The sequence below is a fragment of the Acipenser ruthenus genome, chromosome 3, assembly GCF_902713425.1.
Source record: "Acipenser ruthenus chromosome 3, fAciRut3.2 maternal haplotype, whole genome shotgun sequence".
Taxonomy (NCBI): Eukaryota; Metazoa; Chordata; class Actinopteri; order Acipenseriformes; family Acipenseridae; genus Acipenser; species Acipenser ruthenus.
The window spans coordinates 7895708-7912406 of NC_081191.1; the positions used below are offsets into that span (position 1 = coordinate 7895708).

Below are 16699 nucleotides of genomic sequence, written 5' to 3' on the forward strand. Positions count from 1 at the left end.
ATACAAAAGCAGACTTCTCAACTGACACGTATTGCTGTACCTTGGTGACTTGCGCAAAGATAATTCCCAGAATTCACAACTTCACTGCTGTATCCAGGGGGGGAAGTGCATTTATGAAATATTCTTTTTAATTAAAATTGGTTGCCATTGGTAATTGAATACAATTATGGTATAATGCACATAATAGTGCAGCCATGTTATTAGTCAAAACAATACAGTTCTTTGTGAAACGATGTCATCGTTGTATAACCTAATCCAAAGCAGGTATATACTAGATTTGAATAGTACAACTAATCCAGATTAATGTAAATACCAAGAAAGCTAAAAGATATTTTTATTTGTATTCATTTTTTAAAATCTTTTGTATTACATTTTATGTAATAAAGACTACTATATACACAGCTCCCAATAAATCTAAATCGAAAATGAAATGTGGCTACTCCTCGTCAGGAGAAAGGCAAAAGCCATCTTGAAAAAAACAAAAAAATAAAAAATCTTTTGCATTGTAACCACCACGCTCCCTTAAACTTTGTCTTACTACTTTTTTTGAAGGGGGGCGGGGGAGGCTATTTTCTAAAGCACTCTATTGATGACCTCACACTAGAATGCTCTACAACATCTCTGATTGGCCGCCCGTGTCCCAGCGGTACTTCAAAGCCTGAGAGAAGCTACAATTGTGGTGGAATGGGCGGAACAGATCATTGTATTGCACACCTCTAAAAAAACACTGCTCTGATTTATAAATATAAAAAGATCCTCTGAGGAGGGCACTTTTTTTGTGATGGCAACTTCACTTGTAGGGGTGAGTCTGTGGATTTTCTTGCTGGTTTAATTAGTTATTTTATTGTCCATTGGAGGGATAAAGTAACCCCGGTCAGAGAAGGGCAGTCAGTCTCTTGATTACGTTTTAAGCAAGCGGGTCTAGAAAGAAAGGGGTCGTGTTACTTCTAGGATAGCAACGACTTTAAGTGAATTTTATACCAACTGCATACTGCCGGACCCGAGACCTGTTGCATTTCAAGAGAGAGAACTTAATTGTGATATCTTAAGTTTTCGTCATATTTTTGTTTTCCTATTTTCGAGTTCTACAGGTATGTTAACTCGGTTCAATTTAAAACAATAGCGAGTAGCGCACGACAGGTTACATCCTGTTTTGTTTTTTTGTTTTTTTAAGGAATGACAAAAATACCAAAACATTCACTTATTTTATAGCGTATTTCTTCATTTTTACGACTTTCTGTTTGTACTTGGGTGCGCGTTTAAAGCCAACTAACTAAATGAGTGACCGCAGTCGGGTTCTATTATCTATATGCTATTTTATGTATGTTGTCGCTCAATCTGATTTAAATTGTCGACTGTTAAAAATACAAAGAAATGATCATTTCAACGCATTTTTCTAATTAATTTTTTTTTTTTTTTTACCAGGAAGAGCCGAGGTTAGGATCGACACCATTAGCCATGTTAGCAGCTACCTGTAACAAGATCGGCAGTCCAAGCCCTTCGCCATCCTCTATTTCGGATAGTTCCTCGTTTGGGAAAGGATTTCATCCCTGGAAAAGATCCACTGCAAGCAGTTGCAGTTTGGGCTCCAGTCTCTCCAGTTTTGGGGTCTCTGCAGCACCTCGGAACGGATCCGGTCTGTGCGACTCATTCGGAGCAAACAGCTCTTCAGGATCCAGTGCCTTTTCCTTGACTTCAAGCAATTCGTCCAACTCTCCCTTTGCTAACGAGTACTCTGTTTTTCAGGCTTCTGTTTCAAACAGTTCACAAGAGCCAAGCCACCAGCCTGTTTTTATTTCCAAGGTACATACTTCAGTAGACAGCTTGCAAGGTATATATCCCAGGATGAGCGTGGCGCACCCGTACGATTCCTGGTTCAAATCCTCCCACCCGGGCATACCTTCTGGAGACGTTGGTGGCACGGGCGCTTCTGCCTGGTGGGATGTGGGCACAGGCTGGATTGATGTGCAGAACCCCAACGGGGCAGCGCTGCAGAGTTCCTTGCACTCCGGTGGACTCCAGACTTCCCTGCACTCTCCTTTGGGAAGCTACAACTCCGATTATTCTGGCTTGAGTCACTCTGCTTTCAGCACCAGCGCTTCTCCTCACCTCCTAACTACCGGTCAGCACCTGATGGACGGATTTAAACCTGTTTTGCCAGCTGCTTATCCAGACTCTAATCCCTCGCCTTTAGTAGGTGCGGGGTGCACAATGTTGGCGGGAGGTCCCACGTCTGCTCTGGCTGGATCTCCGCGATCCTCAGCCCGCCGTTACTCAGGCAGAGCCACTTGTGATTGCCCAAACTGTCAAGAGGCAGAGAGACTGGGGCCAGCCGGGGCGAGCCTCCGAAGGAAAGGGCTACACAGCTGTCATATTCCCGGCTGCGGGAAGGTGTATGGCAAAACGTCCCATCTCAAAGCGCACTTAAGATGGCACACAGGAGAAAGACCTTTCGTCTGCAACTGGCTGTTTTGCGGAAAGAGATTCACGAGATCTGACGAGCTCCAGCGGCACTTGCGCACCCACACCGGAGAGAAGAGGTTTGCATGTCCAGTCTGCAACAAACGATTCATGCGAAGCGACCACCTCAGCAAGCATGTAAAAACCCATAGCGCCGGAGGAGGGGGATCTGCCGGGTCAGGCTCCGGGGGCAGCGGGGGGAAAAAGGGAAGTGATACTGACAGCGAGCATAGTACCCCAGGCAGCCCACGCTGTCATTCACCGGACATGATACAGACCCCAGATTCGGTCCAGGCATCAGGAATGAACGGCCACAATAACTCCATTGAATAAATGGGGAGAGACTAAATGAAAAAAAAAAATACTTGAAAAACCCTTGTATAAAAGATGTACATAAGTAGAAAAGTACGTGTTGTATCCCGACTTGATGGGCGAAAAGTGACACTAGTTTGTAATTTAGTCCCAGAAATATGGTGATGACAATAATAATAATAATAATAATAATAATAATAATAATAATAATAATAATAATAATAATAATAATAATAAAGCAACAATTTGGTGGTAGATAAATACGCTGATTATAAAACAAAAATATTTATATGGGTTAAAATTCCACATTCATACACTGCTTTATAGCTTAAAAGAACAAGTGGTTAGTGTAAAATATAGACTGAGAAAAAACCCTACAGTGGGCAAAGATACCCGTTGATTAAGTATGACAATGGCATGGTCTTGCTAGTAAAACTTTTTTAAAATATAGTATAGCATAACCATTTTTAATAAAAGTAAACAGAAAATTGCAGTGTAATATTGTTCACATATATATGATACAGAGTACTGAACAAGCGGTATATTTGTGAAAGAGTATGTGTCATTTTTTGCTCATGTATTTTCCATACTTACATTGGACATAAACTCTTGTTTGATTAATTACAACATATTAAACAAAGATAAGTTTCTGCACCAAGAATGTAACACTGGAACATATTCTAGAGTAGTATATTATTTTACAGCACCAATGTAAAGGCGTGACATGTATTTGTATAGTATGTTCTTGTAAATGGGGTCTAGTTAATATCTGAAAATATATTGGGTACATTTTTTTTGTTGTCAATAGCATTGACAAAGTTATTGGTGCAGTCCTATAACTATAAGCTGGACTTGAATCTCGAAGTGCATATCAAGACGCACTTTGCGGGTTTATTTCTTGATTCTAAGTTTAGAAAATATAAAAATGTAATAAGCAGAGACATATTTGGTAAATGTTGAATGGCATTTTTATTTAATTGAGCATGTGTCTGTTTACTGAATATGTGGACAGTCCGGATATAGTTTGAGATTTCTCATATATTTCATAACAATCGTGCTTTTAATACGAAGCTCTGATAATAAAGTCAAATTGAATCTAAACAAAGTCTCGGATTATTTTCCTTTAAATCCTAATATTTGTAAGTTACACTCTAAACGTCTTTAACAATTATAATAATTGAGCTATTATAGTAATGGCAATATATTTAGGATATATACAAGGAATGACCTCTTCTTCACCTTCTTCACCTTCTTCTTCTTCTTCTTCTTCTTCTTCTTCTTCTTCTTCTTCTTCTTCTTCTTCTTCTTCTTCTTCTAATACTTATTATTATTATTATTATTATTATTATTATTATTATTATTATTATTATTATTACATCTTATGTATTATTTTGTTTAAGTAAGTGATAAGTGCTATTATTGTCAGACTAAATACAATGTACTTGTTTCATTTTCAAACAGTTGGCTCCAAAAAAATAAAACGAAAACAGCTGCATGTTATAAACCAGCGTTAACGCACACATTTAATTCAGTAAGATATCGGTGGAGATAATGGCTGCTGTGTTCGCTATGTATTGTATTTATTACCGTCTAAATTAACCAAACCAATTTGTATGTTAAATTCCAGCTATCAATCTAAAGTAACTCGATAGCTCAACTGGCTTTGATTTTTATTTAGGGCAGGGCGCTAGTTTCAAAAGGTTTGTGCAAGTCAAAGTAGAATTTCAAAGGCATGGATTTTCTTTGAAAAGGTGGTAGGAAGTCATTTAAATATCTTTACCTGTGATCGTAAAAAAAAAAAAAAAAAAAAAAATATTCAGAGCTGCCCATAGTCAGTAGGCCATTTATTTACTTATATTGGGCCGCTTCTGAAATAATTGTCACTAGCAAATGGAACTGGCTTCCAAATCGACTTTAATAGAAGGTTCTGAATTGCATTGCTGTCTGTTAATAGTAGTCAAATGTACTCCTTCGTAAAATAAACTATACCACCTTAAACTCATTTCACCATTGAAGACACTGAGAGAGACTTCCGTAACTGAAAGTTTGTGAGATAATTTGACCAAGTTTCTTTTGGTATCACTGTACCCAATATTACCTGCAAAATGATAGCAGTTGTATCGAGTAAACAAACGTAAGCAGCGATTAGCTACTGCATTTTATAATGACTTTTTTATGTTAAGATAATGAGGTTTAAGGTTTTCCTTTACCGTATTACGGTGTGTGTGTGTATGTGTATTTACCTCTAAATTTAACGTTTTAAAGTCTGAAACTTACTTTAAATTAATTCAATTAAAAGCTACTCCTCTACTTTTCCGAGGTTTTGTGACGCAAAGGGTGTGTTTATTATAGTCTGAAGAATTAGTTCTTACATGACAGCGCATTCCGCAACATTTATTAGAGGACGTTTTTATTCGTTTTAACATGTTTAACAATGAGAAGCCATTTAAACCATACCAGCAACAGTACAGCTACTTATCCTTTCTGTAACCAATATATCATAATTATTGTGAACCACCGAATGCATTTACTAATTTCATCTTATCCTACATGACTGTACTTCATAGAGCGTCTGAGAAATTCAATGAGTTTAATATTCACACTCAAGAGAATGTTAAAAATAAGATTTTTTTTTTGTATTGTTTTGTTTTTTTGTAACACAAACGGTGCTATTCTTAATCACATATTTTTTTTTAAAAAAAAAACATAAATTAACTAACATTATAAGCATCCCTCGCTAATTCTACAAAGTATAAAACAGAATCGCAACTCCCCAGTGACCATAGATTTGCCACAACAGTGGTCCAACAGTTTACTAGACAATGTAATGGATACACAGCTTGTCGAAGCATTGCATCTCAACCATGCTGACATCCGTTACTCACAGGGAGAAAGGTTGTTGCGGGTTCCAGAATACGGCGTTTTTCAGCTGCCTGTATAAGGTAGGCCCTATGTCAAATCAATAAATACGCTTAGGTTACGATAGTTTCAACCAACAAGCAGACTGTCACTCAAAAGGAATTCGAAAGCAGGAAAGTGTATATGTTATGCCATATATGACAGTTTTGTGTATTTAAATTAATGTAACTTTTTCTTTTTGTAGGAAAATTGTACGATTTGAAGGTAAATGGCCGTGCACCATTAATGTTTGTATCATTTGTATGGTTTTAAATGAAATGCTACAGGTTAATATATTTGAGTTTCCTTCTACAGAAAGTACACATTATTATGTATATGATGTATATAAATATAAATCAGGAGTAATGTAGCGTAACAGACTGATCTTTTTTTTTTTTTTTTTTTACTTCTATACATTTGTCAGTTTACTGTGTATAGTAAATATATACTGTTTCACGTCGTAATTTCCCGTAATTTTACTGCATTTAACTGTGAAAACGGGGCAGGGTACTGATCAAAATTGATTTCTAAATGTAGGTTTGTAAATGCAACAACAACATCAACAACAATAATAATAGTTATAACAATATTGTTATAATAATAATAATAATAATAATAATAATAATAATAATAATAATTATTATTATTATTATTTCAAACTATACGGTAACAACGAAACTATATGTTAACAACGAAACAAAGGAGAATGTTTTAGTCAACCGGTGTCACGTCAGTATAATAAAACATGAATATCACAAACAATATTATTTAAACTGGAGATGTTTTTTTTTTTTTTTTAAACCCTATCTAATAGGGGAAAATAAAACAGGTAGACTACATGTTAAACGTTTGATAACAAACCAATTACGACCCCCTACCCCAATGAATTTATAGTGAAAAAATAAGCCATCAACCAGAAATTATGCGGCGCCTAATTTACAAAGATATACTTATGCTACAGCCTATAAAGACACCGTTAAAAAAAAAAAAACCCGATGCATATTATATCTGCAGCATTGTACCTCGCTGCAGGTAAACAGATAAACAGCGCCCTCGTGTGTTATTGTCCAGTATCAGAGGTTTACAGTTCTATTTTATTTAAAATAGTACAGAAGACACTCGGAGGAGCTTCGCGCTAACATATCCAAAATACATTTTTGTGTATGTTTATTTGGTGTTCCTATGCATTGAATCTAACAATCTCAAAATTGTGTTTCATACCACCATTATTAATATGTCACATGTTGTTTAGTTTAAAAAATGCTGCAAAACGTAATTAGTAATATACTGTTCTTGCTTATAATTATAGGCCTAGACGTATACACATGTATTAGGAGTATATATTATTCTGACATAGCTACAAAAATAAATTATGATTGGAAAACGTGTTCTTTTATTCAGTTTTTCTTGAATTATTTTGTAACTTTGTGAAATAGGTGGAAGCCTATGCACAATATAATTGTGTTTCCGCTGCAAAATTTAAATTAATGTAATAATTCACAGTTTCGTGTGCACCACCATATATTGTAAGCATTAAGCCCTAAGGAAATGTAGTAAACACTACACCCCTTGGGAATTTATATAGGTTGGAATAGGACTTTAAATTAATTTTAGAAATCAAACTGCATCTTTTAAACAACAGTCTGCCAAACAGTATGTTCAATTTAATCTATTTTGTTAAAATGTTTCAAACACATAAGCTAGATGTTTAGGAGAATAAAACAAACATGGAAATTGATTTAAAAAAAAAAAAAAACAAGTACTACAGACCATAAATACTTTTTAAAACCATATTTATTTGTTTATTTATTTAACAATTTTTCTTACTATAATTTACATATATTAGAGGAGGCAAGGGAGTCAAAATTTAAGTGAAAAAAATATATATATTCCGCAGAGATAGCCAATCTCAGTGATAAAGCCCTATCTGCTATAATCACACACACAGTACAGTACTAGCAATGACAGATGACGTTGTCTGATCCCTGGTTTTAATTGGAGGAGCAACTCAAACCCTCCTGCCCCTGCTGAAGCACTGCTTTACTGAGTATGCACTATTATGAGTGGTGGAAGAAGATGTTGACCAGAAGAAGAAATCCATTACAACGGTAGGAAAATGTAATTAAATAACATATGGGACGGTAGACAAAAAATAAACTGTCACTGGTCGATAGTGTGGAAAATCATATGACTGTTTAGTCTTCATTAAACCAAAGTTAAATCGAAGCCAGCATTGCTGACATGCATGGATTACAGGAGTTACAGTTTTCCTCTCCATTTTTGCTGATTGGAAACACCTTTCAGCGTGCAACAGATGGATATACAATGCTTGGCTGCAGCTTTTTATTTTCAGATCAGTCCAAAGCATTTCAGTTGGATTGAGATCTAGTGATTGCCAAGACCATTCCAGAACTTATCTTTTGCTCCCCCCCCCCCCCCCCCCCCCCATTAATTCCAGTTTACTTAGCCGTATTTTTGGCTCATTGTCTTGGAAGATGAACTGACTGCCAGTCAGCCATATGTAAAGGGATTGGTATGTTTATTTCCTGTTTAGCTGCTAGCTGAATCAGATGCTGGTTCCAACTGCTAAATGAACTGGAGGTTCTTTCCTGGTGTGGACTTCAAGGAAAAGTATTCGTTATATTAATGGGGGAATGGCGCCCCCTGGTGGCTTTGTAAAAGCCCTCACCGTTGGGGGAGATAACCATCTGATAAAATTATTATAGAGGTGGGAGTGGGAGGACAGAACGGGCTAGGTTAGCTAGGAAAGAGAGCTGGGGGTCAGAATACTGGAGAGCTAGAAGCACAGAAGTATCCTGCGACAATGTTGTTTATCAATAGAGAGAACACCCAGAAAGACCCCTTTATTTTTATCACATTGTCTAAGTAAAAAAAAAAAAGGCAGTTTTTTTATGGATAAAAAAACTGGATAGATCATCCATAACTATATACATAGATCACCCATAACTATATACATAGATCACCCATAACTATATAAAGGCTCAATAGTGGCATCCACACCTGCAGAACTGTTGAGCTGAAAACAGACTCAGGAAGGCACAACATATGGCTTCTTGACATGTGATTGAAATATGGAACTGAAGGTTACCGCACGTTTTACCATTTTTGTTAATGATGTGTTCAGAGGATGTCCACCTATTTGCTTGGAAATTACAAAACAGGACTAGCATATAAGAGAAAAACACACTGGAACCCCAGGAGACTGCAAACGAGTTGAATGCTGTGAAATCCTACAAGTTACATGACCACATTTATGGGCCCAGGTTTTAAGGGGATATAATATGCATATATGCCTTGCTGTATATACAAAAAATACATCAGAAAACAATAGAAATGTTTATTTCAAAATGAAAATCCAGATAACAAAAAAACAAGAACAAAAAAAACAAGAAAATCTTGTCCTCCCCACGGGCAACAATATTTGTTTTATTACTTTCTTAAAAAAAATATATATATATATATATATATATATATACAGTATACATTTACTGTATAATGTTCAAATTAACCAAGAGTTTATAGCCTTGTTTAAAAAAACCCAAAACAAAACACTATCTAATAGGGGAAAATAAAACAGGTAGCCTACATGTTAAAAGTTTGATAACAAATCAGATTACGACCCCCTACCCCAACAATTTCTTTATAGTGAAAAAATAAGACAAAACAGATAATACAAGATAAGCCAAAATAGTACAGAAGACACTCAGAGGAGCTTCGCGCTAACATATCCAAAATACATTTTTGTGTATGTTTATTTGGTGTTCCTATGCATTGAATCTAACAATCTCAAAATTGTGTTTCATACCACCATTATTAATATGTCACATGTTGTTTAGTTTAAAAAATGCTGCAAAACGTAATTAGTAATATACTGTTCTTGCTTATAATTATAGGCCTAGGCGTATACTTTTATTCAGTTTTTCTTGAATTCTTTTCTAACTTTGTGAAATAAGTGGAAGCCTAGGTTGGAATAGGACTTTAAATTCATTTTAGAAATCAAACTACATCTTTTAAACAACAATCTAACAAACATTATTATGTTCAATATGACCTATTTCGTTAAAATGTTTCGAAAACATAAGCTAGATGTTTAGGAGAATAAAACAAACATGGAAATTCAATTTGTTACAGTTAATGAGAAACCTGAGCATTAACAAGTGCATAATAAGCACCTTCTTTTGCAATCAGCTGACTGTGAGTTCCTTGTTCTACAATTTCTCCATTCTGAATGACTGCAATTTGATCTGCATTTCTAATCGTAGATAATCGATGGGCAATGACAATGCAAGTGCGGCCTTGTCTGGCTTCATCCAAGGCTTGCTGGACAATCTAGATATAAGAAAACAAATAATTACACATTTACATAAAAAATACCCAGAGCTAGTCAAGTTGACAGTACAGGCGTTACCTACTGGGAAAGGTAAACTTCATCAGAGATCATAGCCATTCTAACTCCCAAATCAAATTATTTTCTAATAGTCTGAATAAGTAGCAGGCTTTCCGGAGGGCGCCAGCTGTTACTATGCAAAGTGGAGCCTGACAAGGAAATCCAATGCATGGGCAGAGGCTAGGCTTGCTCTTCAGCACCAGAACTTAACCACAGCCAGGCATCTCTTGTTAGAGCTATCACAGACCTGCTATATTTCCTTTTTCACGCATCACCTCATTGATTGATTGAGTTATGTACCAAATCCTCTTACCTTGTTCCTAAGTCAGACCGAGCATCCGTGTAAAGGTTTGATTTGTGAAATGATGGCATCGCAAGTACTGCAGTAACTTAACCTGGAGGTACATCACAGTACACGCCACTAGAAGCGTCTGTTTTTAAAAAGATCTCAAGAATGCACATACTTAAAGGGTACATAAGTACCTTTTTATTTTATTGTGTTACATGTTCCCATGTGTTGCTACAACTGTTTACGTAAGGTGTGTGTTTTGTTTTTAATTTTTTTTTTTTTTTTTTACATATTGACCACTTTTTTAAACTTTTAAATTGCATTCCCTGTCTCAAGATGGCTTAACATGTACCCACATGGACCTCTCAGAACTACATTTCCCATCATCCTCCTGCTCACTGGTAAGTCCATCTCAGTTACATATGTGAACATGAGGATTATGTGAAATGTAGTTCTGAGAGGTCCATACGGGTGCATGTGAAGCCACCTTGAAAAAAATAAAACAATGCACACACCTTACGTTAACAGTTGTTTATGTGGAACATGTAACACAATAAAATAAAAAGGTCTTTATGTACGCTTTAAGTTGCATGAAAAAAAAAAATCTCTTTCATCTGGGTTTCTTTACAAGGCTATAGATCTTCCAAATGTTTTACTTTGCTCTCCCAAAATGTTGTCAAGACCATCAAGACATTTATGTGTAACAATTTAGATTTTCCCTAGCTTGTGGAAGATTGGACCAGGTATGAAAGTCTGGGATTTGTCCCGCATTATAATGAACCCAAACAATGAACTTTATTTAGACAGGAATCTGACAGTTATACCAGACTGATTTCAGGCGTCCAAGGCTAACAAAGACTGTGGTACAATGGAGTAGACGTGACAGAGATGTTTAAACCAAACCCTCAAGTGTGGTAAACCAAACTCTCAATGTCATTGCCTGATAATATAATCACAACCATATTACTAACCTTTTCACTCTCTGTATCGAGGGCTGAAGTAGCCTCATCCAGAAGAAGCACCTTTGGTTTACGGATCAGAGCACGCGCAATGGCAATTCTCTGTTTCTGTCCTCCGGAAAGCTGTGCCCCTTTATCCCCAACATTTGTGCTGTATTTCTGTAACAAATAAGTTTTATTTAAAACAACAAAGCAGGTGATATCTGTGATGATGGAGCCAAAAACAAACAAGGTCATGCAAAACTGTTTTGTTTCTCCAAATAGTCTAACCATTTAGGGGGAGTTACAATAGACAAGAGACACACTTTCTATCTGAAGACATAGACAACGTGGTGTGATTTTTAACAGCTACAGATGTGAAGCTTACTGTATTGACAATTTAGCAACTAATCATAGCCATTCCCAATATAATATATTAGCGAGAACCCTGTCAACCTGCAAAACAGTAGAAGATCCTATAAGAGTGAAGTATTTATAACAGTCACACCAGGCTCATCTGCATTCGTGATAATAGAGCTTTTAACCTCATCTCATCGACAGGGAACAGAATCTGTAATGGCACTGCATCACACAATACTGACCATTACACTAGTTTATAAAGATGTATAACCATTGGCTCAAAATGAACAGCGTTTCTTAACAGTTAAGAAACAAAAAAAGCGTCCCTTAAAATAAAGCGTGACCTTTATAACTGTGTAACTGTTGGTGCAATTATGTAACTAAGCCCTTCATTTTTTTTTTTTTTACTTCATTTTCTACTTTACTTTATCTCTGGAAATCAATCTTATATCTTTGTAGTTTTCTGAATATGTGCCCATGTTAAAATCCTCTGCACTTGTGATAATACCTCAGGTAAACTCTGAATGAAGTTGTGGATGTTTGCACTTTCAGCTGCTTCTTCGATTTCTTCTTGGGTCACCACTCTAGTGGTGTCTCCATACTGAATGTTTTCAGCAATACTGCAGTCAAAGAGAATGGGTTCCTGAGACACCAATCCCATCTGAGACCGCAGCCAGGCAAGGTTCAAGCACTTTGTATCGTACCCATCTGCAAGCTAAAAGTACAGTTTGAATCATGTGTATACAATCAATCTGAAAATTCCAGCATATTTGGCTAGTTTTTGTGATATGGAAATGTTATAAAAATAGGTTTATAAAGAAAGTAGTTTGCACTTCTTGGTCAAAACAACAACAACAACAAAACTAATATTAATTTCAAGAATCAGAACATGGTGAGGCTGCCAGTGGTAATTCAAAGATTATATAATAAGGGTACTGGTGAGCGTTCTAAGACCTACAGGTTAAGGTACAGCAGTTTCTTACCACTTGTCCAGTAGCTGGGTCATAAAATCTCTCCAACAACTGCACCAAAGTGCTCTTTCCACAGCCACTTCCTCCCACCAACGCGAGCGTCTGTCCTTTGTCAGCCTTCACACTGAGTCCTTGTAGGACCTGTGAAGTCTGCCTGGTAGGGTATGCAAAGTGTATATTGCGGAATTCAATATTGCCTTCAAAGTCACTCTGAAAAACAAGACATTTAACAACCATAATTATTAGTTCAGGTTAATAAAAACAATTGCAATATCTCACACATTTTTGTATGTTTTTTGTAGTATGGTGTTTGTAACTTTTTTTTGTAAATGTTAGATCATTTATTTAACATAAAACAAACATCTATTTCAAAATCTCCTTAAAGTTTATATATATATATATATATATATATATATATATATATATATATATATATATATATATATACAGTGCCTTGCGAAAGTATTCGGCCCCCTTGAACTTTGCGACCTTTTGCCACATTTCAGGCTTCAAACATAAAGATATGAAACTGTAATTTTTTTGTGAAGAATCAACAACAAGTGGGACACAATCATGAAGTAGAACGAAATGTATTGGATATTTCAAACTTTTTTAACAAATAAAAAACTGAAAAATTGGGCGTGCAAAATTATTCAGCCCCTTTACTTTCAGTGCAGCAAACTCTCTCCAGAAGTTCAGTGAGGATCTCTGAATGATCCAATGTTGACCTAAATGACTAATGATGATAAATAGAATCCACCTGTGTGTAATCAAGTCTCCGTATAAATGCACCTGCACTGTGATAGTCTCAGAGGTCCGTTTAAAGCGCAGAGAGCATCATGAAGAACAAGGAACACACCAGGCAGGTCCGAGATACTGTTGTGGAGAAGTTTAAAGCCGGATTTGGATACAAAAAGATTTCCCAAGCTTTAAACATCCCAAGGAGCACTGTGCAAGCGATAATATTGAAATGGAAGGAGTATCAGACCACTGCAAATCTACCAAGACCTGGCCGTCCCTCTAAACTTTCAGCTCATACAAGGAGAAGACTGATCAGAGATGCAGCCAAGAGGCCCATGATCACTCTGGATGAACTGCAGAGATCTACAGCTGAGGTTTGAGACTCTGTCCATAGGACAACAATCAGTCGTATACTGCACAAATCTGGCCTTTATGGAAGAGTGGCAAGAAGAAAGCCATTTCTTAAAGATATCCATAAAAAGTGTCGTTTACAGTTTGCCACAAGCCACCTGGGAGACACACCAAACATGTGGAAGAAGGTGCTCTGGTCAGATGAAACCAAAATCGAACTTTTTGGCAACAATGCAAAACATTATGTTTGGCGTAAAAGCAACACAGCTCATCACCCTGAACACACCATCCCCACTGTCAAACATGGTGGTGGCAGCATCATGGTTTGGGCCTGCTTTTCTTCAGCAGGGACAGGGAAGATGGTTAAAATTGATGGGAAGATGGATGGAGCCAAATACAGGACCATTCTGGAAGAAAACCTGATGGAGTCTGCAAAAGACCTGAGACTGGGACGGAGATTTGTCTTCCAACAAGACAATGATCCAAAACATAAAGCAAAATCTACAATGGAATGGTTCACAAATAAACATATCCAGGTGTTAGAATGGCCAAGTCAAAGTCCAGACCTGAATCCAATCGAGAATCTGTGGAAAGAACTGAAAACTGCTGTTCACAAATGCTCTCCATCCAACCTCACTGAGCTCGAGCTGTTTTGCAAGGAGGAATGGGCAAAAATTTCAGTCTCTCGATGTGCAAAACTGATAGAGACATACCCCAAGTGACTTACAGCTGTAATCGCAGCAAAAGGTGGCGCTACAAAGTATTAACTTAAGGGGGCTGAATAATTTTGCACGCCCAATTTTTCAGTTTTTTATTTGTTAAAAAAGTTTGAAATATCCAATAAATTTCGTTCCACTTCATGATTGTGTCCCACTTGTTGTTGATTCTTCACAAAAAATTACAGTTTCATATCTTTATGTTTGAAGCCTGAAATGTGGCAAAAGGTCGCAAAGTTCAAGGGGGCCGAATACTTTCGCAAGGCACTGTATATGAGAAACATCCCCATAACGTGATGCTGCCTCCACCATGCTTCACAGTCGGGATGGTGTTCTTTGGGTGATGCGCTGTGTTGGGTTTGCACCAAACATAACGCTTTGCGTTTAGGCCAAAAAGTTCCATTTTAGTTTCGTCAGACCACAAAACTTTTTGCCACTTGGCTACAGAATCTCCTGAGTGTTTTTTGATACTTCAAACAGGATTCAAGATGGGCTTTCTTGAGTAATGGCTTCCTTCTTGCCATCCTACCGTACATGCCAGATTTGTGGAGTGCTTGGGATATTGTTGTCACATGCACACTTTGACCAGTCTTGGCCATAAAATCCTGTAGCTCTTGCAAAGTTGCCATTGGCCTCTTGGTAGCCTCTCTGATCAGTCTCCTTCTTGCTAGGTCATCCAGTTTGGAGGGACAGCCTGATCTAGGCAGGGTCTTGGTGGTGCCATACACTTTCCACTTCTTAATAATCATCCATGCCCCAAGGGATATTCCAAGGGATATTCAAGGCCTTTGATAATTTTTTATACCCATCCTCTATGTGCCTTTCAACAACTTTGTCCCAGAGTTCTTTTGAAAGTGCCTTGGTGCTCATGGTTGAGTCTTTGCTTTGAAATGCACTACCCAGCAGAGGGAACATACAGGAACTGCTGAATTTATCCTGAAATCATGTGAATCACTACAATTTAACACAGGTGGAGGCCACTTAACTTGGTGTGTGATTTTGAAGGCGATTGGTTACACCTGAGCTAATTTAGGATTGCTATTACAAAGGGGGTGGACACTTATCCAACCAAGCCATTTCAGTTTTTATTTTTAATTTATTTTCTACAAATTTCTAGAATATTTGTTTTCACTTGGAAGTTGTGGGGTAGGATGTGTAGATAAATGAAAAAGAAACTATTTTAATGCATTTTAATTCCAGGCTTTAAGGCAACAAAATGTGAAAAATTTGAAAGGGGGTATAGATATAAGCAACTGGGAGTTCAAACCAGCAAAGGAGTGGTAACATTGTTTGTTAAGAAGACACCATACACTCTGTAATGTGATATTCTGAAATGTGATACTTTGCAAAGTGATATTTTGTAATGTGATACTTTGTACTGTGATATTTTGTAACAATTGTAAGTCACCCGGATAAGGGTGTCTGCTAATAAATAAATACTACTACTACTACTAGTACTACTACTACTACTCGCGCGATCCGGGAGTGCAAAGCAGCGTTGCACCCAGACTCTGTCAGGTATCTCGAGGGAGTTCTCAGGACCGGGGAGCCATCTTCCATCCCCCCCCCTACCCCCGGCTCTCCGGTCCTGCTGATCGAACCCAAGGCGCGAGCCCCCCCTCGGCCTCCCCTCGAGAACAACCTGAGCAGGATCTCGCGTTTCTCCTCGACGCCCCTCCGATCGGCGTCGAGGAGGACCCTGTACGCGATGACGCTCCACACCCTCCACTTCCTCGCCCTCGTCTCCCGCCGAGACACCGCTTGGCGGGAGACCCTCCGACCACCGGAGGGCGTCGGTCCCCAGTGGGAGGCCCTGTACTCCCCGCTGGTCTCCAGGGGAGCTGGGGACTTGGGGTGGAGGGTCCTGCACGGAGCGCTCGCGTCAGGAGAGATCCTGCGTCACTTTACCGACTCGGACGCCGCATGCCCTTTCTGCGGTCAGTCCGAGTCGGTAAGCCACATTTATTTTTTGTGCGCCAGGCTGCAGCCGTTTTTTCTTTTATTGAAGAACCTTTTGCTGCAGTTTTGGCTGCATTTCTCCCCCACCCTCCTCATTTTCGGGCACCCTGTTCATGGCTCCACCAAGAAGAGGGACCTCCTCGTGAATCTGCTCCTGGCTCTTGCTAAACTGGCAATTTACAAGACCAGGAAGCGTAAGATGATCGGGGAGGGTCTCTTTGATTGTGGGGCCATGTTCAGGGCCCTTGTCCGATCAAGGGTTAAGTTAGAGCACGCCCACGCGGAGTCTGCTGGCG

The 16699-nt window shown here is 38.0% G+C and overlaps 2 protein-coding genes across 3 annotated transcripts in view; one reads left to right on the forward strand and one right to left on the reverse strand.

Annotated features, from left to right (window-relative positions):
- The first annotated feature begins 693 nt into the window (after positions 1-693).
- On the forward strand, positions 694-6496 carry LOC117394852 (transcription factor Sp8-like). Of its 2 annotated transcripts, none has more exons than XM_033993501.3 (2): positions 694-802; positions 1426-6496. In XM_033993501.3, the coding sequence occupies exons 1-2, from the start codon at positions 782-784 to the stop codon at positions 2791-2793; spliced, it is 1389 nt and encodes a 462-aa protein (XP_033849392.1). In that variant the 5' UTR covers positions 694-781; the 3' UTR covers positions 2794-6496. The 2 variants fall into 2 exon arrangements, with proteins under 2 accessions (XP_033849392.1, XP_033849394.1); XM_033993503.3 differs by having other exon boundaries at positions 707-1091.
- A 2518-nt stretch (positions 6497-9014) lies between these two features.
- abcb5 (ATP-binding cassette, sub-family B (MDR/TAP), member 5) overlaps positions 9015-16699 on the reverse strand; it is a 55252-nt gene continuing 47567 nt past the window's right edge. Inside the window, exons 26-29 of the mRNA XM_059011719.1 lie at positions 12649-12846; positions 12174-12380; positions 11339-11485; positions 9015-10020 (exon numbers count right to left, since the gene is read on the reverse strand). Coding sequence (XP_058867702.1) covers positions 9823-10020; positions 11339-11485; positions 12174-12380; positions 12649-12846 — 750 coding nt within the window. The 3' untranslated portion in view covers positions 9015-9822. The remainder of the gene's footprint in view (positions 10021-11338; positions 11486-12173; positions 12381-12648; positions 12847-16699) is intronic.

What these genes read in the sequence shown, in the direction of transcription:
- LOC117394852 (XM_033993501.3), top strand. Translation starts at nt 782, where the DNA reads ATGGCAACTTCACTTGTAGGG. An exon ending in TGGCAACTTCACTTGTAGGG is followed by an intron (nt 803 to 1,425) that starts GTGAGTCTGTGG and finishes TTTTTTTACCAG; the next exon opens with GAAGAGCCGAGGTTAGGATC.